Source organism: Procambarus clarkii, chromosome 24, assembly GCF_040958095.1.
Source record: "Procambarus clarkii isolate CNS0578487 chromosome 24, FALCON_Pclarkii_2.0, whole genome shotgun sequence".
Classification (NCBI taxonomy): domain Eukaryota; kingdom Metazoa; phylum Arthropoda; class Malacostraca; order Decapoda; family Cambaridae; genus Procambarus; species Procambarus clarkii.
The window spans coordinates 28,515,353-28,540,892 of NC_091173.1; the positions used below are offsets into that span (position 1 = coordinate 28,515,353).

At 43.8% G+C, this 25,540-nt stretch overlaps 1 protein-coding gene across 1 annotated transcript in view; it reads left to right on the top strand.

The window, feature by feature from the left end:
• The window catches only part of LOC123751693 (putative neural-cadherin 2), a 400,838-nt gene that overhangs the window by 206,272 nt on the left and 169,026 nt on the right, over positions 1-25,540 (top strand). The window contains 2 exon segments of the mRNA XM_069330285.1: positions 16,781-17,014; positions 21,955-22,118. Of these exon segments, the coding sequence (XP_069186386.1) occupies positions 16,781-17,014; positions 21,955-22,118 (398 nt within the window).

Genomic DNA, 25,540 nt, shown 5'->3' on the forward strand with positions numbered 1-25,540 from the left:
GATCACTGGTGAAGTTGGTACCACAGTCGCTCTGAATCTCCCTGGGAAATCCGTATTGAGTGAAGATCTTCAATAGATGTTTTATAACCGTAGCAGCCGTGATGTTCTTCACTGGAACTGCTATGGGAAATCTGGTGGTAGGACACAAGATGGTTAGGATGTAAGCGTTACCTGAACTGGTCCGAGGTAAAGGACCAACACAGTCTATTATGAGTCTGTGGAAAGGTTCCGCAGGCACCTGTATGGGAATCAGTGGCGCTCTGGGAATGGAGATGTTCGGTTTGCCTGCCATCTGACATGTATGACACTGTTTTACGTATTGTTTGACGTTATTTACCATACCTGGCCAGTAGTAGTCTTGACGAATTCCATGGTAAGTCTTGTTGAAGCCGTAGTGGGAGAGTGCTCCGTGGGCCAGGTGTAGAATAGTGGGCCGCAGGCTGGTGGGAATCACAAGTTGTTCGATGTTGGCCCAATCGTCCTCCTCCTTCAGTTTACTGGGTCTATATCTGCGGTAGAGCAAGTCGTTCTCTAGGAAGAACCCAGGAATACTGTCGGGTTGAGTCTCAGCCTGGAAAAACAATGGTGTTAAAGTAAGATCTTCCCTCTGCAACTTACGGAACTCCAACTTGGTCAGATGCGGGGGGAGTTTCTGAGGGTCTTGAGGGACAGCGGTAGCAGTAGAGTCAGCTGGCTGTGGACGTGCGGCTTGTGCACGGGTGGTCACGAGAACCGGAGGAGAAACTTCATCACTCTCTTGAACCTCTGCTGGAACATACTCTAGAATAGGGTTACTTGGCACAGTGTTACACACCTGGGGTTTGTCCATGACGATCAGGTTGGTCGGTTGCAGGTCTTCTGCCAAGTCGTTGCCTAGGAGAAGTTGCACTCCAGGCATGGGAAAAGGCTTTTCCCTGACGGCGACTTGGACTTCCCCGTTCACGTAGGGACAATCCAGGTGGACTCTAGCGAGAGGGTATGGAGTGGTAGCAGTGAGGTCAGTGATGAAGACAGTTTCTCCGGTGTAGGTGAGGTTGGGCACAGCCGACTTCAAGATGATCGATTGAAGAGCCGCTGTGTCCCTCAAGATCTTCAATTTGAAACGTCCCTCCGGATTTGAACCGTTGGCAGAGACAGTTCCAATATACAGGTGGTTACTGAAAAGAGAAAGATCATTAACATCAACACCAGCATTCATCACAGGCTTACCGGACTTAGGAGGAGTTGGTTTGGGTTTTTGTTGTTCAGTGGTTCCCTTGTATTGAGACTTACCACACTTGTCTATGGTATGTCCATAGAGTCTACAATACTTGCAGTACAGTTGTGAACCAGCTTGATCGGGGCTCACTTTCTCGTAACTGTACCACGACTTCTTACTGGAGGGTGGTTCGGGTGTCAGCCGGTGGATGAGGCTGTAAGTGTCAGCCGACTTAGCACACTTCAGGTAGTCGGTTTCTTCTTTATCTGCTAAGTAGAGGCGGACAGGAGGCGGCACACGTCTCAAGAATTCTTCAACAAGCATCAGGTTGACGAGTTCTGTAAAAGTAAAGACATGTGCTGCTTCCAGCCATTTCATGAAATACCTCCGTTTCGTGTTAGCAAACTCGAGGAAGGTAGTGGTACTTGCCTTCAGGTGGTCACGGAATTTCCTTCTATAACTTTCTGTGGAAAGTAGGTAGGCGTCCAACACTGCTTGTTTCAGAGTGTGGTAGTCATTCTCAGACGCCAACGTACTGAGTGTGACTGCAGCTCTACCTGTAAGATGGACTCTGAGAAGTGTGGCCCATTGGTCGACAGGCCAACTGAGTTGATTAGCAAGAGTTTCAAAGGTGGTGAAAAACACGTCAACTTCTGCTTCTACAAAGGATGGCATTAACTTACTTGCATGTGATATATTAAAACTGACGGGAAGATTGGCAGTAGCTTGCTGGCGTTGAGCGAGGTGTGAAGTTTCCAACGTGTATTCTCGTTGACGACATTCTAGAGCCAGAGTCGTTTGTTGCTTGTCATGTTCGCGTTGCATCTCCAACTCGCGTTGTTTGGTTTCAAGCTGTACGCGTTCCCGCTCACGGAGCATTGCAAACTCACGTTCCTTGAGGGCGATTTCTTCCCTTCTTAAGGCAGCCTCACGTTCTTGTTCTTCCTTCCTCAAGGCAGTTTCACGTTCCCTGAGGGTGATTTCTCGTTCTTGTTCTTCTCTCCTCAAAGTAGTTTCACGTTCTCTGAGGGTGATTTCTCGTTCTTGTTCTTCCCTTCGTATGGCAGCTGCTTCTCTTTGCTGCTCACGTTCAATCTTGGCCAGCTCTAGTTTAAGTTTCTTCGTTGCCAAGTCAGTTTTATCTGCAATATAGTAAGTTTCATGAGTTTCAGAGTCTATCTTACCTTGCTCTAAATAGTAATCCAGCAACAGGTTGTGTAGGTCATTTTTGTTGGCTTGGTAGGGAACTTCTAGTTGATACTCATGTGCAAGAGTTTGTAATTCAGTCTTCTTGGCACGACTTAAAGTCCCTATTTCACCTGCTGGATTTGCACGGAAAGCTTGGAGACGAAACATGGTGAAATTAGCAAATAAAGGTACACGAATATTCAATAGTGAATGTCAGAAACAGGACAACGTGGCAACTGGTACCTATCCTGTGAGATCTTTAACAATTAAAGTTAAGTAAAAGATGTTAAATGATTAAATTAAATCAAGGGCGCAGGAAATCTTGTACCCGGTACTCATGTAAGAGGATAAGGGCAAGAAAATCCTACTAACAAATGAAACAGAGTTTCGAAAACAAATGAAACAGTAAATTGCCTCAAAAGTAAAATTGGTAGTCCAAGGATGTAGGCATACCTTGCCAAGTCTCTATAGGACATAAAGCAAGTTTTTCCTACTGAATTTAATATGATACTTACAGAATTACCGAACTTTTGTGCTCTGAAAAAGTAAGCTAATTCCCTACCGTTGTATGTATCATCATCTCTGACTGACGTGTAGGGGTGCGAGGTGTCAACTGGTGACGAGAACTGCTGCTGAGGTCCCAATTCAGCAACTAAAGTTCGAGCTAGAGGAACTATGGCCCTCTTTGTCCTCCTACAGTCAGATTGCAGAAGATTGGGTACTCTTGACCCGGGGCAGACCACAGTACCAGGGTACCAATATGATGATCTGTCAAAAATGAGAAATATCCAGGGGACAAAGATGGTAAACACGAGTAATAACACGGAGGGAGAGATGACCGATTAAGAGTATGACTGAGGCCTACAGTCACCACGTAATCCAAAGTTGTCTCACCTTCACTATATGTTACTCTCGTAATGCACAATACACCGCACCTTATAAAAAATGAAATTGAATATGAAAAATAGTAAAGCTACGTTAACAAAGTTAAATACGCTTACCATTAATTACCACTTGGCACCAGTACCTGAGTGAAGCTCCCGGACATGCCCCCATATAATATGTGACGGTAACGCGTTGGTGTTCGGCTGTTCAAAGCTAGGGGTATGGCCTCGTCACATAGTATTAAAAAAAAATAGAAAATCTTGAACTTCGTTAGTGGTAAGGTAAGGAGAAGACACACAAAACAAGTAAATTTTAACAATGGAATTTTAATTACGTTAAAGAAATAAAACATGAATAAAATGGACAAACAAATTCGTATAATAAAATCAATCAATCAAAATAATAAGAATAATTAAATGACACAATGAAAAGTTACGTTAAGACAAAATAACAAGAAGTGCAATATACAAGTATATGAAAGGTGCTGGAATATTGGCTTTAAGCTATCACCTCTCTCAGTATACGTACGCTAAAGCTTACGTCTAGCAGGGAGAAGTGTTAACTGTGAAAGCACGGAATATTCTGAGGACTGAGGTCGTGGCGGCCCCAGACATCAAGTAGTATGGGGGGGTGGAGTGCAGTTGCAGCCCGACCGGCGACCAATCAGAGGAGCCGGCAGCAAGACGGGTAGTTTGGCAGTTTGAGTCTGAGCAGGTGTTCCTGGCTGCATACGTTTTGCGCTCTGGCAAACCTTGGAGATGTTGTTGTCGTTGTTGGACATTTCTTCCATAGTAGTTTTATATAGTTGTATCGACGTAATTGTGGAGGGAAGAGCAGGCTCAATCTCTTGAAGGAGATTATTGTCACAATACATATATATATATGTCGTACCTAGTGGCCAGAACGCACTTCTCAGCCTACTATGCAAGGCCCAATTTGCCTAATAAGCCAAGTTTTCCTGAATTAATATATTTTCTCAAATTTTTTCCTTATGAAATGGTAAAGCTACTCATTTCATTATGTATGAGGTCAATTTTTTTTATTGGAGTTAAAATTAACGTAGATATATAACCAAACCTAACCAACCCTACCTAACCTAACCTAACCTATCTCTATAGGTTAGGTTAGGTAGCCGAAAAAGTTAGGTTAGGTTAGGTTAGGTAGGTTAGGTAGTCGAAAAAATATTAATTCATGAAAACTTGGCTTATTAGGCAAATCGGGCCTTGCATAGTAGGCTGAGAAGTGCGTTCTGGGTACTAGGTACGACTATATATATATATATAAAGATATATATTTTTTTTTTAGAAGCTGGAAGAAGGGGGACCCATAGCCTCGGAGGAAACCACGCATAACGCATTAGAGGGAATGTTTAGATCCCCTCCAATACAGTTTCTGTGTGCTTTTCTCCTACCACCCCCTTCCTTAAATATTTTTTGTGCTTTATTATGCATTTGATGGTTACAAGATATACATGGGTTGATACAAAAATAATAATGCAAAAAGATGCTTAAAGGTTATGGATCTCTTGAAAAACACAACAATGGGAAACATTGATGAATGTCACAGACGGGTTCGATCATTGTTGCAAGTCAAACACTTCTTCGAATTCCTCTGAAGTTGGACTAGTGCCCAAGACGCAACAGGCATTTCCCCTCTGAATCGCAACACTGAGGCGCTGGAACAAGAAACTTTTTGCTCTCTGGTCTTTTGTAGCGCTGATCAATTTGTCCCCCAATTCCTTCAGGAACTTCAATGCACATTTTCCCCACGAACCGAGGGTCTCCGAGCCGATCGGAACAAAGCTGTAGCAGTGTGCTAGACCTCTGTATTTAATAATTTTCTGCGATTCCCGGAAAGAAGCAGCACCACCGCTTTCACGTGTGCTGTAGTGGAGGTAGGTACTGGCCAGTGTGGCAGTGCACGTGTAGTCCCATACCACTTGCTTACCATCCTTCCAAGGTAGCAAGGTGACCCCATCAGGGCGCTTCTGAGGGTCGTTAGGTCTGGATAAGTGTGGTTCTCTTTGTGCCGGGCAGCGGGCTGTGGCGAGGCTTCTCTTGATGATGTCGTTGACTTCTTCATGCCTTGCAATTTTACCCTGAGATTTACGACATACCAGACCATGACGACCATATTGGTCTGCCATCGCAGTTCCGCAGATGCACCTATGTTCGGTGAGGATGGGGGCGGCAAGGCGAAGGGCAACTCCAATGCGGAGAGCGTCATGACTGAGGCGAGTTCCCAGGGCTGCATTGGGCACAGCAAATAAAAAATCCCCGGCGTGGGGTGCTGTTACCGCTAGGAGGCGGGCTTTGTTTTCAGCATCAGCGTTGTCAATCATTGCTGTGACAGTCTTTTCCATTATGGGGCTATCCCAGTGGGCCTGCTTGTGGTCTTTTGGGACTTGTGGTCGGGGTTGAGGGTGTGCAATGGTGTCCCATTGTCTGGCTGCTTCGATGAACGTTTGATCATGAGTTCCCGCTGTCTCTCTCATACGCTCTGGTAGGATCTGCCCTACCAATTCGTTGGCTGCTGTACATGAGGATAAGAATGCTGGAAGTGCTACCTCAGTTGCCTTTCGTATGCCTATCCCTCCAAATCTTACTGGTAGTGTTGCTTGGTCCCACTGACTGTCATCTAAATCTAGGTTGAGCGCCTTCCTGAATATTGACCTGAGGAGCTCATCATATTGATTTAGAAGTGGGTTGCCAAAAGTTGGTGCACACCTTAAGAAGTATGTTAGCCTGTGCAAGGTAAGGCACTTTGTGAGAAGGTAGAGGGCATCGTGGGAGTCCAAGTCCCCAATTCTCTCTTACATCCTCTTTAGGTCTCTAAACTTTTCGTCAAGGACTGCAGCAATGGCATTGTGGCCCAGAGGTGCTCCGAGTAGTGTGCTGTCGGTAGGTTTAACGACTGAGGCTTCTGGTAGAACTGATTTCACTGCTCTAATGATTACTTCACTAGATGCAATAATTTCGCACTTGGAGGGGCTAAGAACGAGACCCATGGACTCCCCCCGTGTCTTCACCAGCTGTAAGTCTTCTAGCAGGGAATCTTGTGTGCCTGCCAGAGTGCCATCATCCAGGAACCAGATGTTGAGCTCGCTGGACAGTCTGGTTGTAATTTCTCGAACCGCTATGCAAAAGAGGAACGGTGCAAGTGGGTCACCCTGTTGAATTCCCTCTGCTGAGGTGACTTCATGTTTGCCAAACAGGAGGGTTGAGTCTTTGCTGTAGCCTGCTGACACAAACGGGAGAATGCTTGGGCAATGTTCCTGGACTGCAGTGAGGATTGCTTCCCTTTTGACCGAGTTGAAAGCGTTTTTAAAATCTAATTTTACTACTGCCTGGTCTTCAGTAAGAGAGCTAATGTAAGCTTGTGCAGCATGAGCCGCTGCTTCACAGCCTTGGGGGACTCCAAACCCCAGCTGGTTGGGTTGCAGCATGGTGGCTGCTTCCGTTCGGATACTTCTGACAGCAGCCCTTGCAACTAGGCGGCGAAGGGTATTACCAACGGCAATGGGTCTGATTCCTCCCCCCTTCTTTTTGAGGGCACATAGGGATGCACCAAAGAAGAATGGTTTGATTTCATCAGGGATTAACCCGGCGAGGCAGTTGTTGACAAACGTTGTGATTTCTGTCAGGAGCGCTTCTGCAGCTGGGCCAAGAACAGGGTTCACCATTTCCTTCACATGTTGAGGTCTTACCCCTGTGTAGCCTCCTGAGGAGCCCGGGGGAAATGAAACGATAGCTTTATAAACCTCTGACTCCCGGAGGACGAGAGGTTCCTGGTTAGGGGCGAGCCTGACCTGTGGGGTGTAGGTCCACCTACGGCCCTGAGGGGGTGTTTTTCTCTCAGTGCTTGGGCTGTGGTTTCATCCCTGGGCAAAATTTTGTCCTCACTTGTGATTAACCTGAGTGCCCTGACTGTATTGCCCTCTTCAATTTTCTTGCTGACTTGGGTACCTAATTTTCTGTTGTCGCTGATTGTCGTACTTGGTCTGCCTCGGCGGTGTTTGGGGAGGCGGACTAGGTTGTCAGCCCTAGGAAATTCCCTAATTGCTTTATTGACGGATGAGGCCAGTGTCTTGCCTCCTCTGTCTGGTACACATAAGCATGCATTGCCAAAAAGTAACAGATTGTGCCAGGCTTTGATGGTATCAGGTGCATCAAGGTTATTCGACCCTCTGTTGACTTTTGCGATGAGGTCCGTGTATTTCCCGGCAGCGAAAGGGCGAGAGGCCTTTGGGATGTGGGTGAGTGTCCTGGTTGACGTTGCTTTAATTGCCTCTAGCAGGTCGTCTGTTGCAATGTAATCTGTTGCGATTTGTACTGGTGCAACAGGCTCCTGAGTGCTGCCTCCTCCCACGGGAGGCCTCCCTGACCCAGGACAGTCACCATGCTGGCGTATGACTCTGGAGACAGAGTTGATGCTGACGTTGTTCCCACAACCACTGCATGTGCCTCTCCTTTGATTGGCTTCGGGAGGGGTGAGCTGGCTGGTAGCGGCTTCTTCTGCCATCCCCTTAGGTAAAGTGAATGTCACCTTGCACTGGAGTATTTGTCTCTCCCTCCTGGCTGGGGGGGACGAGGTTGTCCCCTATACTATGCGTCATGTCTGGGCAGATGTCTGGGGTGGGTGGGCTCGTGGAGGTGGTGGGTGGGGGTTGGGAGGCTGCGCTGGCCCGGTCTGGGAGGGGGGCCGGGGTGGGAAGGCGCGACCACCTGATCGTGGGAGGTGGGGGCGGGGGAGCGGAGGACACTGCACCACACGGACGGGGGGGGGGGGGGAAACTACACAAGTGGAGCGGGCGAGCTGGAGACACTACACTCACTGGGGGGGGGGAGGCACTACACTCAGGGGGTGGGGGGAGACACTACACTTAGGGGGTGGGGGGAGGGCACTACACTCAGGGGGTGGGGGGGAGACACTACACTCAGGGGGTGGGGGGAGGCACTACACTCAGGGGGTGGGGGGAGGCACTACACTCAGGGGGTGGGGGGGCACTACACTCAGGGGGTGGGGGGAGGCACTACACTCAGGGGGTGGGGGGGGGGGCACTACACTCAGGGGGTGGGGGGGCACTACACTCAGGGGGTGGGGGGAGGCACTACACTCAGGGGGTGGGGGGAGGGCACTACACTCAGGGGGTGGGGGGGAGGCACTACACTCAGGGGGTGGGGGGAGACACTACACTCAGGGGGTGGGGGGAGACACTACACTCAGGGGGTGGGGGGGGGGCACTACACTCAGGGGGTGGGGGGAGGCACTACACTCAGGGGGTGGGGGGAGGCACTACACTCAGGGGGTGGGGGGAGGGCACTACACTCATGGGGTGGGGGGAGGCACTACACTCAGGGGGTGGGGGGGGAGGCACTACACTCAGGGGGTGGGGGGGAGGCACTACACTCAGGGGGTGGGGGGAGACACTACACTCAGGGGGTGGGGGGAGGGCACTACACTCAGGGGGTGGGGGGAGGGCACTACACTCAGGGGGTGGGGGGAGGCACTACACTCAGGGGGTGGGGGGGGCACTACACTCAGGGGGTGGGGGGAGGCACTACACTCAGGGGGTGGGGGGGGGGGCACTACACTCAGGGGGTGGGGGGGAGGCACTACACTCAGGGGGTGGGGGGAGGCACTACACTCAGGGGGTGGGGGGGAGGGCACTACACTCAGGGGGTGGGGGGAGGCACTACACTCAGGGGGTGGGGGGAGACACTACACTCAGGGGGTGGGGGGAGACACTACACTCAGGGGGTGGGGGGGGCACTACACTCAGGGGGTGGGGGGAGGGTTGATGTGGCACGTAACACTTGGATAATTTCCTTTTGTCACTAAACACTGGTGAATGTGTCCTGGCTCACTGGGTGTGGTGCTCTCAACACGATACTCACAATGGTCCAGTCACCACAGGACTGGACTCAACTTATCTTTTTCAAGCACTTATTGGCACACTGCTGACCCAGTCTCTTGACCTCACCACGTGTGTCCTTCCACCCTTTCCTGGTGAGGGAGCCGTAGGGCGTGTGACGTGTGTGGGCTGGCGGTGGGCGTGGGGTAGCGGTGGGCGTAGGGTTGCGTGGGGTGACGGTGGGCGTGGGGTGGCGGTGGGCGTAGGGTTGCGTGGGGTGACGGTGGTCGTGGGGTGGACGATGGTCGTCGGGTCAGCCGCCGGGAGAGGGTAGCTGGGTGGGCTGGCGAGGCCTGTGGGAGGCTAGGGAGAGGGGGGGAGAAGGTGTCCCGGTCACATACTATTAACACAACGTTTCACAGGTGCATTATGTTTATCACTACAAACTCACCGTTCATCTGAAAAGACGCACACATTCACTTATCAGTCTGCTGGAATACAAGCAGGTTTGTGAGCCTCCCCTTCACTCCCCCCCCCCCTCCACATGAGGCCTCCTCCCCGCCTGGAGGCTGTTGTTTATGGAGGCACTGAGATAACCCTCACCCAGGGCTGTGTCCTTCCCCTCCATAGCACGCCTCCCGCCAGGACAACACACCTTTTACAGTTGATTCGGTTGCACTGCTGGAGAGGTAGGCTTCCTCGACCCACTAAGAGTCTTCAGCAGGTATTAACACAGACATGAGTCGATTCTTGACTTCCTGTTATCCTTGTTGAATGGGCACAAATGTGGGACCCAACCCCCTGCACGACCGACTGCTACGGCTGCCACACCACCTTACATAGATATTCATAAGATATATATATATATATATATATATATATATATATATATATATATATATATATATATATATATATATATATATATATATATATACATATATATATATATATATATATATATATATATATATATATATATATATATATATACATATATATATATATATATATATATATATATATATATATATATATATATAAATATATATATATATATATATATATATATATATATATATATATATATATACATATATATATATATATATATATATATATATATATATATATATATATATATATATATATATATAAATATATATATGTATACTGTATATATATATATATATATATATATATATATATATATATATATATATATATATATATATATATATATATATATATATATATATATATATATACATAAGACATCATAAGAAGGAAACTGAAACGCCATGCAACCTCTGAAGAGACAACTAACACAACACCTATACCCCTTATTAGACTATTTTACAGGAACTTCTTTTCCACAGCTCATAAAACGGAGGAAAGGGTCCTGAAAGATATTGTTAATAAACACGTTATCCCTACAGACAAAAATCAGAAGATAAAACTGACGATTTATTATAAAACCAACAAAACGGCCAGCCTACTCATGAGAAACTCTCCAGACACAAAGCAGAACGCTTAAAAAGAGACCAACGTCGTCTATACCTTCAAATGCCCTCTTGGGGACTGTAAGCCTCAAAAAACTCAGTATTTAGGCAAGACAACAACATCTCTTTCCAGGCGTTTAACGATGCAATAGCAACAGGGCTCCATTAAGGAAAATATAATCTCTTCCCACAACCAAACCATCACCAGAGAAATCTTAGCAAACAACACAGAAATCATCGATAGATACAGCGATAGCAGGCGGCTTGACATCTGCGAGGCACTACACATCAAGAAGTCAACACCAGCAATCAACAGCCAATTAATGCACAACTATATTCTACCCACTTCAAGACTCAGCACCAATATAGAAGCATCAAGAAATATGGGCCAATAGGCCCTCTGCAATTACTTCCATTCTTACTTTCAATACCCATTATTTCGTGTTCTGTCTTGTGTTGAAAGTTTGTTTTCACCGAATCCAAAACTGTTGTAACATATCACCTCACCCAAATGCAGGTATAATAAATCGAAGATGTTTAAGCTCTATTCAGTTATAGTTCAGTTGAGTGTGTGTAAACTAGTCTCTGAAAATGTAATAAGTTTTACGAAAAGCGCTCAAGTGTCGCGTCAGACTAGAAATAAAAATGAATTTTGGAGAACTGATTTTTCAATTACCATCAACAGTGAAAAGAAACATAAGAATGATCGAGAAAATTCGTGTTAGAATTATTAATCTTACTTTTTCGGTCATATTTAATAATATATGTCTACAGGAAAGACTGCTACCAAAATATATTAATTTATATATATATATATATATATATATATATATATATATATATATATATATATATATATATGTATATATATATATATATATATCAGGCCTTGCATAGTAGGCTGAGAAGTGCGTTCTGGCTACTAGGTACGACATATATATATATATATATATATATATATATATATATATATATATATATATATATATATATATATATATATATATATATATATATGTCGTACCTAATAGCCAGAACGCACTTCTCAGCCTACTATTCAAGGCCCGATTTGCCTAATAAGCCAAGTTTTCATGAATTAATGTTTTTTCGTCTACCTAACCTACCTAACCTAACCTAACCTAGCTTTTTTTGGCTACCTAACCTAACCTTACCTATTAATATAGGTTAGGTTAGGTTAGGTAGGGTTGGTTAGGTTCGGTCATATATCTACGTTAATTTTAACCCCAATAAAAAAAAATTGACCTCATACATAGAGAAAAGGGTTGCTTTATCATTTCATAAGAAAAAAATTATAGTAAATATATTAATTCAGGAAAACTTGGCTTATTAGGCAAATCGGGCCTTGAATAGTAGGCTGAGAAGTGAGTTCTGGCTACTAGGTACGACATATATATATATATATATATATATATATATATATATATATATATATATATATATATATATATATATATATATATATATATATATATATATATATATATATATGTCGTACCTAATAGCCAGAACGCACTTCTCAGCCTACTATTCAAGGCCCGATTTGCCTAATAAGCCAAGTTTTCATGAATTAATGTTTTTTCGTCTACCTAACCTAACCTAACCTAGCTTTTTTTGGCTACCTAACCTAACCTTACCTATAAATATAGGTTAGGTTAGGTTAGGTAGGGTTGGTTAGGTTCGGTCATATATCTACGTTAATTTTAACTCCAATAAAAAAAAATTGACCTCATACATAGAGAAAAGGGTTGCTTTATCATTTCATAAGAAAAAAATTATAGTAAATATATTAATTCAGGAAAACTTGGCTTATTAGGCAAATCGGGCCTTGAATAGTAGGCTGAGAAGTGAGTTCTGGCTACTAGGTACGACATATATATATATATATATATATATATATATATATATATATATATATGTCGTACCTAGTAGCCAGAACTCACTTCTCAGCCTACTATTCAAGGCCCGATTTGCCTAATAAGCCAAGTTTTCCTGAATTAATATATTTACTATAATTTTTTTCTTATGAAATGATAAAGCAACCCTTTTCTCTACGTATGAGGTCAATTTTTTTTTATTGGAGTTAAAATTAACGTAGATATATGACCGAACCTAACCAACCCTACCTAACCTAACCTAACCTATATTTATATGTAAGGTTAGGTTAGGTTGCCAAAAAAAGCTAGGTTAGGTTAGGTTAGGTAGGTTAGGTAGACAAAAAAACATTAATTCATGAAAACTTGGCTTATTAGGCAAATCGGGCCTTGAATAGTAGGCTGAGAAGTGCGTTCTGGCTATTAGGTACGACATATATATATATATATATATATATATATATATATATATATATATATATATATATATATATATATATGTATATATATATATATATATATATATATATATATATATATATGTATATATATATATGTATATATATATATATGTCGTACTTAGTAGCCAGAACGCACTTCTCAGCCTAATATGCAAGGCCCAATTTGTCTAATAAGCCAAGTTTTCATGAAATTATTGTTTTTCGACTACCTAACCTACCTAACCTAACCTAACATAACTTTTTCGGCTACCTAACCTAACCTAACCTATAAAGATAGGTTAGGTTAGGTTAGGTAGGGTTGGTTAGGTTCGGTCATATATCTGCGTTAATTTTAACTCCAATAAAAAAAAATGACCTCATACATAATGAAATGGGTAGCTTTATCATTTCATAAGAAAAAAACTTGAGAAAATATATTAATCCAGGAAAACTTGGCTTATTAGGCAAATCGCCCCTTGCATAGTAAGCTGAGAAGTGCGTTCTGGCTACTAGGTACGACATATATATATATATATATATATATATATATATATATATATATATATATATATATATATATATATATATATATGTCGTACCTAGTAGCCAGAACGCACTTCTCAGCCTACTATGCAAGGCCTGATTTGCCTAATAAGCCAAGTTTTCCTGAATTAATTGTTTTTCGGCAACCTAACCTACCTAACCTAACCTAACCTATCTTTTTCCGCTACCTAACCTAACCTAACCTATAAAGATAGGTTAGGTTAGGTTAGGTAGGGTTGGTTAGGTTCGGTCATATATCTACGTTAATTTTAATTCCAATAAAAAAAAATTAACCCCATACATAATGAAATGGGTAGCTTTATCATTTCATAAGAAAAAAATTAGAGAAAATATATTAATTCAGGAAAACTTGGCTTATTAGGCATATCGTGCCTTGAATAGTAGGCCGAGAAGTGCGTTCTGGCTACTAGGTACGACATATATATATATATATATATATATATATATATATATATATATATATATATATATATATATATATATATATATATATATATATATGTCGTACCTAGTAGCCAGAACGCACTTCTTGGCCTACTATGCAAGGCCCGATTTGCCTAATAAGCCAAGTTTTCATGAATTAATGTTTTTTCGACTACCTAACCTACCTAACCTAACCTAACCTAACATTTTCGGCTACCTAACCTAACCTAACCTATAAAGATAGGTTAGGTTAGGTTAGGTAGGGTTGGTTAGGTTCGGTCATATATCTACGTTAATTTTAACTCTAATAAAAGAAAATTGACCTCATACATAATGAAATGGGTAGCTTTATCATTTCATAAGAAAAAAAATAGAGAAAATATATTAATTCAGGAAAACTTGGCTTATTAGGCAAATCGGGCCTTGCATAGTAGGCCGAGAAGTGCGTTCTGGCTACTAGGTACGACATATATATATATATATATATATATATTGTGACGATAATCTCTTTCAAGAGAGATTGAGCTTGCTCTTCCCTACATAATTACGTCAAAATACAAGATACTATATAAAAGATACGTTCACCAAGTATCGCCAAACGTGTTGCAAAGAGAGCAAATCGTACCCAGCACACCTGGCCACCGCCGTAACCAGCAAACTGTTCATCCTTTGCCTGCCTGTTGCTGATTGGCTGGTGTCTCGTCGCACCTGCCCTCCGCCTCCATCACAAGTCGACGTCTGGGCTGCAGTGCGCCAGTCTCGTCAAAATATCTCAGTGCTCCATGCAGTTGACATCTCTCGCTGGTAGACTAAGCCTTGGCTTTCGTGTACTAAGGGAAGTGGCAGCTCGAAGCCAGTATTCCAGCACCTGTTACATATATTATTTTGCTATCACTGTAACTTACTTGTCTTAGCGTAACTTTTCATTTGCCAGTGATTATTCATGTTATTTTGTTTGTTGACTTATCCTGCATATTTTATGAGATTACCTTTATTCATGTCTTGTTTTCTAGAGTAATTAAAATTTCATTGTTTATATACTTGTGTTTTGTGTGTCTTCCTTACCACAGACCTTACCACAGACGAAAGGACCAACTTTTCTCTTTTTTTTTTTTGTCATGTGACGAGGCCCTGCCCCTAGCTTTTGAAACAGTCGAACACCAACGCTTTACCGTCACAATATATATATATATATATATATATATATATATATATATATGTTAAATTTGACTGAAAAAGTAAGATTAAAAATTCTAATACAAATTTTCTTAATATTTGTTATGTTTCTTTTTTACTGTCGATGGTAATTGAAAAATCAATTCTCCAAAATTCATTTTTATTTCTAGTCTGATGCAACGCTTGAACGCGTTTCGTAATAACTTATTACATTTTCAAAGACTTTTGTTTACACACACACAACTGTAACCTGAAAACACTAAACAGAGTTTTACTTATTCTAACACTTGTCTTATATACTCGCATTTGGGTGAGGTGATATGTTGCAACAGTTTTGGATGAGGTGAACAAACTTTTGACCAACACAAGACAGAACACGGAACATTGGGTATTAATTGGATAAATGAGAGGGAAGAATGGAAGTAACTGCAAAGTGCCTATTGGTCCATACTTCCTCTTGATGCTTCTATATTGGTACGGAGTCTTGAAGTGGGTAGAATTTAGTTGTGAAATAATTGGCTGTTGATTGCTGGTGTTGACTTTTTGATGTGTAGTGCCTTGCAGATGTCAAGCCGCCTGCTATCGCTGTATCTATCGATGATTTCTGTGTTGTTTGTTAAGACTTCTCCGGTGATGGTCTGGTTGTGGGAAGAGATTATATGGTCATTGATGGAACATATAATCTGGTACCGCTCCTTCTGGTACCATCAGCTCTACCGCTCTACTGGAGAAGGCAAACATGTTTGGTTCATAGAGTTGTGTCGTGTGGGGCACGGAATGCCAGGTTTGCTGCAGCGTCAGCTGTTACAATTTCATTTGATAATTATGATGAATTGAAAATAATAATAATAAATAAAATACATCAATTGAACCTCCTTAAAGCTATCTAATCTTTTAGACAATAAACGTAAGTTTTTCTTTCCCAAGATAAAATCCCAACTGTTGGCTGTCTCACCGAGTCACCAAACAAATAGTCAGTTTTGACAAGAAAACATTAATATCCAATCCATCAGTTAATATATATATAGTAGAAATTAATAATAAAAAAATTCTTCGCAACAGACGTGAAAAAAATTTCAGCCAAATGCCCAAGAAAATTTTACTTATTTACGGAATGAAGTGAATCATTTAGATGCTTCAGGGTGAATACCACTAAAACCATATCTGATCTATAATTTGGTATTACTGTTCATAGTTTTCTCATGAAGGCTGAGAGGAAGTTCCATAAAGCAAAAAAACTGTAGTATGATTTGAGCTTTCTTAATATTTGCAAGAAATTTCTCTAAATTTCATAGGCTTGAAGCGTATAACCCTAAATTCTATTCTTCTTCTACTTATCGTTCTGGGTTATTTAAGTTGGTGAGAGTTGAATATAGATTCTTGAAAAAGAAGTGAATTTGCGTGTAATAGATTGTATGACTCATTCAGTAAACGCTTTCTTCAATTTTTTCATACATTAATTTTAAATAAATTATAATTTTATATATTTATACATCTATGTGTGTGTTTATATTTGTCAAATGATCACCAGTCAAACCGAAACAGAGAAGTAGTAACATTTTACTGTTAAAGTTTAGTTCTCAGCTTTTCACGACTAAGAAATTTACAGCATTCCTAAACTGGAAGATGTGATCCTTACTGACGCCGTCTTCCCCAAGGCACCGTGGTGGCCCAGATGGTGGCCACGGACCACGATGACCCCGACGAGGGCCACAACGCTCGCCTGGTCTACTCGCTGGAGAAGAATGTGATAGACGAGTCGAGCGGGAGCCCCATCTTCAGCATCGACAGTCAGCTGGGGCTCATCACCACGGCGCTCTGTTGCCTCGACCGCGAGAAGACTCAACGGTACACCGTCCAGGTTGTGGCCACTGACGGGGGTGGCCTTAAGGGTGAGTGTACCGTAAGGGGGGATGGGGGGTCTCTAGTGCACTCTAGACAGGTTCTCTGCTCGATTTACCGTAGGGTTTCTAGATCTAGCGTACCACAGGGAGCTTTCACGGTTGATGTACCATAGGATTCACGCGTGTACTGGTGGGTTCTACTGTGTACTGCTGGGTTGTACTGTGTACTGCTGGGTTCTACTATGTACCGCAGGGGGGCTTCTATGGTGGGTGTACCGTTCTCTTCTCTAGCGTTCAACAGTGTGGTTTTAGTAGTGTGTTTATGAGGTAGTGGAACGTGAGTATTCCATTGGTAGTGTGGAGCATCAGCGCGCGGAATCAATTCTCCACAAGCCACCATTCTGCCATCTACTTTAGTCGTCTTAAATTGTAAATCGAAATAATACTCATCACGAACTATTAAGTCGTTAAATATCAATAACAAAACGGCAAATAATGCCGCATTTAGGGAGCTAATGCTTAAACTCTGGTTGGTATAAATCTTAATTTGGGCGACATAATTGAAGTGCTCATTACAACATAAAAACACTAATAAATTAAGTTCACTTTACATGCGCTGTGTCTCACTATAGCAGCGACAATGTAAAGTTGCAGCATTAGTAGTAACGCGTGGCATAGTAAATCTCCAGGTATCAGAGTAGGTAACAAAAATACAATAATGTGAGAGATATCAATATTTAGGCAAGGAGAACCGTCTCATAAATCAAACATAAACAGCTATTGATAAGAGGGATAATAACTGAGCACAGAGCATGAAGGGCACAATATAAAATCCTACGGTGATAATACCATGAAAGATAACTGACAGTCACAATTAGATTTCCCAAAAATGCATGAATCTGTTGCATAATATATCGATTTAATTATTTACTGGATGTTAATTCTAGATTCCAGTTCATATGGTAAATTAGCCAATCGGAAGGCACATGGCTTGGATTTACTTCTAACTACTAGTAAGGAGTTTGTAAATGATGATGTGGGGAGTTTAATTGAAGTAATCATCGTTCAATCTGATCAAATATCATTTATTTTATGAAAGAAATAGTGGTCGCAAAAAAGTTCCAGATTTTAAGCTTGAAAATTTAGCAGAACTGCTTGAAGAGTTTTCATATCCAAATAAAAAGTATGTCACTGAACGAAAGCAACTGATCAAAACTATCCATCAAACCAAACTGGTTGAATAATGAACTAAAAAATTACACATATATTTTTTTTATTTTATTCATCAAAAATTACCAGAACGCAATGTGGAGAATACAGGAAAATATATTATGTTAGAATTTAATGCAAACAAACTCGCTCAACTTGGCATTCTAGAATATGAATTACATATTGCAGAAAATAGCACAGCAAGCCGAAAATATATTTGTTTTATATGGAGAAAACTTTTTTTTTTTTTTTTTTTAGCTTTCCAAGTCTATTAGTTACACAGCAGTATAAATGTTGACTTAGAAGAGACGGGAAGGATATTAAATACGATTTTTTTGCTTCGGTATTTACCTGTGGTAAATGGAACTGAAACATGTTTTATATCCGGCGATGAGTCACAATAAAGTGGCTGAAGAATGTTGACCAGACCAAACACTAGAAGGTGAAGGGACGACGACGTTTGGTCCGTCCTGGACCATTCCCAAGTCGATTGTGAGGAGGAAGTTGTTGTTGTTGTTATAAACTCAGCAACACGGAACAAGTTTCAAGCAGTTTCAAGTGAGCCCGTAACTTACCTGGCACAGGAGCGGGGCAAGTAGCGCGGGCTATGGTGAGCCCGTAGTGGACTTACCTGGCACAGGAGCGGGGCAAGTAGCGCGGGCTATGGTGAGCCCGTAGTGGACTTACCTGGCACAGGAGCGGGGCAAGTAGCGCGGGCTATGGTGAGCCCGTAGTGGACTTACCTGGCACAGGAGCGGGGCAAGTAGCGCGGGCTATGGAGAGCCCGTAGTGAACTTACCTGGCACAGGAGCGGTGCTATGTGTGTCTGTCGATGAGGAATTGATTGATGATGAAGATTAAGCCACCCAAAAGATGGCACGGGCATGATGCCATTACCAACATCAAGAGCTGATACTGGAGATCTGTGGAGGTGATGAGGAAGCTGATGCAGCCAATAAATAGGCAAGAGAGAGGTGAGGAGCAAGGTAAGGTGTAGTAGAGGTAATAGTAGTAGGAATAAGAACTGCAGAAGGCCCATTGGCCCATACGAGGCAGCTCCTATTATAACCATCGAATGAGAAGGGGATAGTAATAGGAATAAGAAGTGAATAGCAAGCGAACATAGGAGAAAACAATGAACAGAAAAAAGAGAGAAGAGAAAAAGAAATTGAAAGAGAAAGAAAGATAAATGGAAGAGTAAGCTTATGTTAGGTCACGTTTGTTGGAAAGATTCGAGCATTTGAGTATATACTGTGAAAGGGAAGAGTTCACAGCAACAAAGCCAGGACTCAAGTACATGTTGGGTACGTTGTGTATTAGAGCCGATTCAACAAGACAGCGTCTGTGTAGAGTAGAGGCAGGAAAGATTATTTTGGAGAAAGACCAATCAATAGGATGATTAGAATCCCTCACAAGACAGAAGAGAGCATTGTTAGTGTCTGCAGACTTAAAACTTCTCTTGTGTTCTTTAAGTGTGTCATTAAGTGTACAGCCAGTTTCGCCAAAATATTGGAGAGGACAAGACGAACAAGAAATAGAATAGACACCAGCAACCTTAGAAGCAGGAGGAGCAGAGTGAACTAGATTGCTACGAAGTGTGTTAGTTTGTCGAAAGGCGAGCTTTATGTCAAGAGGACGAAAGGTTTTAGTAAAAGTTTTGAGTTCAGACACGAAGGGAAGGCTTAGTACAGTGCTACTAGTGTTGGAAGCAGGTTTAGGATGAAAGAAATTTCGTTTAGCTTGAGAGTAGGCAAAGTTGACCATACTTTCAATGTCACTCAAGCCAGGACCAGTTCCGCAAGAAGGGAAACCGTGCCAATGTCACGTCAACTTCTACCAAATAAATTTATTCTTCTTGTAATCAAATCAGCCAACCGGCCAATCAGCTGATCGTCGGTAGTCGGTACACTCCTGAAACCAATAATTCGAGAACTCATAGTATATTATTGGGAGTCAAGATAATTTAATTATCAAAATGGTTAGCATAAAAATCATGTGTGTATACAATGAAATCACAATCACGAGATATATCCATGACAATATGTTTGAAGTAGGACAGGGATCAAATTAGCGTCCTGGGTGACCCTAGATGCGTGACCGAGGTCACCCCGGATGGAGGTGCTATCCCACAGTCCTACTCCAAAAAATATTCTCAAATTGGTCTTATTAATTATCTTAATTTCGTTTGTAATACTTTTTATATATGTGTTGAAAGTAAGGAGCTAGATATCGTGTGATTTTCAGAAAGCATTCAAGAAAGTTCCTCGACGAAAATAATTAAAAAAAATGAAATAGGTGGTTTTGCATTAAGTTTGTCTTGCAAAATTGGTTATCCTGACACATAAGTCTACTTCGAAATAGAAATGCATCCGGATGGATAGAAATTTCAAGAGGAGTGTTACAGCGTTTAACCTTGGGACCAGATTTGCTCTTCATATAAAAGATCGATAAGGACTTATTCTACATTTTAATTTTGTGAAGACTCCAAACTGGGAAGCAAATCTGCAGCACCAAACAAAGGAAATATAAAGCTGACTAAGACCCAATAATTATTGTGTCAAACTAACAATTAGCAGACGCATTTTCATGCTGATAAATGCAAATTATGACATATTGGAAACAAATAAAAAAAGTTGCATGATTAACATCACCGATTTGATGAAAGTAAATGAATAAATACGTTTGTGAGTGAATGTTGACAGGAGAGCAAGCAAGCAGAGCACAGAGGCTAGGACAAATATCCAGTATAGATTTTTCAGTTTCATTGGAAGATTTTTCGCGTTTCAGTTGGAGAAAGTAATTTTATTTCTATACTGCCTATTATGGGGTGCTGACTAAGGTTGTGGTCGTTGTAATGCGAGAGAGTTATAGTTATGGTAGTGATGATTGTCATATAATGTGTTCAGCACTGATAAACAGAGTCATATCCAGACTGAAATAAATAAAACGAATCATGATTATAGAGTTAAATTGATTCACAATTTACAGGGCTGAAGAAATTTGATATAAATATTGAAAATCATTAGGTAGCATGACAATCATTCCCTCTGAAAGTCTTTTAATTTTGCATTTTTAATATAACTCGAGGTATTTGTTCTAAAATTCATAGTGGCAAACATTTTCCCCAAGACAAAGGAAAGTTCTTGTCTTTTAATCTCACGGTAAACAAAGTAAACAGATTAGCAAATTATATTTTTCAGTATATTATTGTGTACACATTTAGAAAATAGAATTAACAAGTAATCTTCCTCATATCTGCACCTTAGATTGTTTGTAACATTATGAACAAACAAACTTGTCTTGATCTCATGCTATATTGCTGTTTAAGTGCCTTGGCAATTCTTTGTAATGCACCAAGTAACTAAGCTTATGATCTAGCACTGGCTACTCAGACACCTTTGTATTATCAATACTGACTGTATTCATGTCATGAAAGAGTTAATTAGCAAACCTGTGAACAGTCGTTTTTTATAGGAGTGAAAGACCAACGTTGTACTTCAAATCTGGTGACTTAGCCTTTCACCATAGCCTTAGCCTTCCCTATAGACTTTTCCCCATAGACTTAGCCTCCCCATAGACTTTTCCCCATAGCCTTAGCCTCCCCATAGACTTTTCCCCATAGCCTTAGCCGTTCCCCCTTTCCTTTATATTCCTGTGGGAATATTTGTGTGTTGCATTGGTTGCTGTGTAAATTGTCTCCCTGAACCAGCCTCTTCCTCAGGGACAAGGGCAGGGACAGTGACAAGTGTCTCCCTAAACAGTGTTTCCTTCCCCTGCAGGGACAGGGACGGTAGTGGTGGAGGTGGGGGACGTGAACGATGTGCCGCCGAGGTTCTCACGGCCAGAGTGGACGCTGGACGTGTCTGAGAGTCTGACCCGGGACCAAGTCCTCGCCACCCTCACCGTCGTTGATCAGGACGTCTCCAACAACTTCTCCTTCAGGGTCAGTTCTTCTCCCCCCACACCTGACCTTCAGGGTCAGTTCTTCTCCCCCCACACCTGACCTTCAGGGTCAGTTCTTCTCCCACCACACCTGACCTTCAGGGTCAGTTCTTCTCCCCCCACACCTGACCTTCAGGGTCAGTTCTTCTCCCACCACACCTGACCTTCAGGGTCAGTTCTTCTCCCTCCACACCTGACCTTCAGGGTCAGTTCTTCTCCCCCCACACCTGACCTTCAGGGTCAGTTCTTCTCCCACCACACCTGACCTTCAGGGTCAGTTCTTCTCCCTCCACACCTGACCTTCAGGGTCAGTTCTTCTCCCCCCACACCTGACCTTCAGGGTCAGTTCTTCTCCCCCCACACCTGACCTTCAGGGTCAGTTCTTCTCCCCCCACACCTGACCTTCAGGGTCAGTTCTTCTCCCCCCACACCTGACCTTCAGGGTCAGTTCTTCTCCCCCCACACCTGACCTTCAGGGTCAGTTCTTCTCCCCCCACACCTGACCTTCAGGGTCAGTTCTTCTCCCCCCACACCTGACCTTCAGGGTCAGTTCTTCTCCCCCCACACCTGACCTTCAGGGTCAGTTCTTCTCCCCCCACACCTGACCTTCAGGGTCAGTTCTTCTCCCCCCACACCTGACCTTCAGGGTCAGTTCTTCTCCCCCCACACCTGACCTTCAGGGTCAGTTCTTCTCCCCCCACACCTGACCTTCAGGGTCAGTTCTTCTCCCCCCACACCTGACCTTCAGGGTCAGTTCCTTCCCCAACACCTGACCTTCAGGGTCAGTTCCTTCCCCCACACCTGACCTTCAGGGTCAGTTCCTTCCCCCACACCTGACCTTCAGGGTCAGTTCCTTCCCCCACACCTGACCTTCAGGGTCAGTTCTTCTCCCCCCACACCTGACCTTCAGGGTCAGTTCTTCTCCCCCCACACCTGACCTTCAGGGTCAGTTCTTCTCCCCCCACACCTGACCTTCAGGGTCAGTTCCTTCCCCCACACCTGACCTTCAGGGTCAGTTCCTTCCCCCACACCTGACCTTCAGGGTCAGTTCCTTCCCCCACACCTGACCTTCAGGGTCAGTTCCATCCCCCACACCTGACCTTCAGGGTCAGTTCCTTCCCCCACATCTGACCTTCAGGGTCAGTTCCTTCCCCCACACCTGACCTTCAGGGTCAGTTCCTTCCCCCACACCTGACCTTCAGGGTCAGTTAATTCCCCCACACCTGACCTTCAGGGTCAGTTCCTTCCCCCACACCAGACCTTCAGGGTCAGTTCCTTCCCCCATACCTGACCTTCAGGGTCAGTTCCTTCCCCCACACCTGACCTTCAGGGTCAGTTCTTCTCCCCCCACACCTGACCTTCAGGGTCAGTTCCTTCCCCCACACCTGACCTTCAGGGTCAGTTCCTTCCCCCACACCTGACCTTCAGGGTCAGTTCCTTCCCCCACACCTGACCTTCAGGGTCAGTTCCTTCCCCCACACCTGACCTTCAGGGTCAGTTCCTTCCCCCACACCTGACCTTCAGGGTCAGTTCCTTCCCCCACACCTGACCTTCAGGGTCAGTTCCTTCCCCCACACCTGCCCTTCAGGGTCAGTTCTTCTCCCCCACACCTGACCTTCAGGGTCAGTTCCTTCCCCCACACCTGACCTTCAGGATCAGTTCCTTCCCCCACACCTGACCTTCAGGGTCAGTTCTTCTCCCCCACACCTGACCTTCAGGGTCAGTTCCTTCCCCCACACCTGACCTTCAGGGTCAGTTCCTTCCCCCACACCTGACCTTCAGGGTCAGTTCCTTCCCCCACACCTGACCTTTAGGGTCAGTTCCTTCCCCCACACCTGACCTTCAGGGTCAGTTCCTTCCCCCACACCTGACCTTCAGGGTCAGTTCCTTCCCCCACACCTGACCTTCAGGGTCAGTTCTTCTCCCCCCACACCTGACCTTCAGGGTCAGTTCTTCTCCCCCCACACCTGACCTTCAGGGTCAGTTCTTCTCCCCCCACACCTGACCTTCAGGGTCAGTTCTTCTCCCCCCACACCTGACCTTCAGGGTCAGTTCCTTCCCCCACACCTGACCTTCAGGGTCAGTTCCTTCCCCCACACCTGACCTTCAGGGTCAGTTCCTTCCCCCACACCTGACCTTCAGGGTCAGTTCCTTCCCCCACACCTGACCATTAGGGTCAGTTCCTTCCCCCACACCTGACCTTCAGGGTCAGTTCTTCTCCCCCCACACCTGACCATTAGGGTCAGTTCCTTCCCCCACACCTGACCATTAGGGTCAGTTCCTTCCCCCACACCTGACCTTCAGGGTCAGTACCTTCCCCCACACCTGACCTTCAGGGTCAGTTGCTTCCCCCACACCTGACCTTCAGGGTCAGTTCCTTCCCCCACACCTGACCATTAGGGTCAGTTCCTTCCCCCACACCTGACCTTCAGGGTCAGTTCCTTCCCCCACACCTGACCATTAGGGTCAGTTCCTTCCCCCACACCTGACCTTCAGGGTCAGTTCCTTCCCCCACACCTGACCTTCAGGGTCAGTTCTTCTCCCCCTACACCTGACCTTTAGGGTCAGTTCCTCCCCCACACCTGACCTTTAGGGTCAGTTCTTCTCCCCCCACACCTGACCTTTAGGGTCAGTTCTTCTCCCCCCACACCTGACCTTTTGGGTCAGTTCTTCTCCCCCCACACCTGACCTTTAGGGTCAGTTCTTCTCCCCCACACCTGATGTTTAGGGCAAGTTCCTCCCACCTAACCTGACCATCAGGGCTAGTTTCTCCCCCACACCTGACCTTCAGGGCCAGTTCCTCCCCCACACCTGACCTTCAGGGCCAGTTCCTCCCCCACACCTGACCTTCAGGGCCAGTTCCTCCCGCCACACCTGACCTACAGGGCCAGTTCTTCTCCCCCACATCTGACCTTCAGGGCTAGTTCCTAACGCCTGATCTTCAGTGCCAGCTCTTCTTCCTCCATACCTGACCTTCAGGGCCAGTTCCTTTCGCACCCACCTGATCCCAGCCTGGTTTTAAGGTCCAAGCGTATCACAAATATTACTGATGTAACTAATTGTGAACTAAATGATTTTACGGACTTGAATGTGATTATCAGTTAACGTGAGTGGAAGGTAGAGCACCTGTATACCTCCATGCTTTGTGGCACACCAGGGATGGCATGAAGTCCCAGCTGGGGCTCAACTTGTGCCCACCTGGCTGGAATCCTTCCGTAGTGAGGATGCTCACAGGGGGCTTGATAAGACCACGGGATTCCGCTTTGAGGTTCAGACACCAGAAACCATCAGTGTATGAAATATATATATATATACATATATATATATATATATATATATATATATATATATATATATATATATATATATATATATATATATATATATATATATATATATTGTGTGAGTTTTCAGTTGCATAAG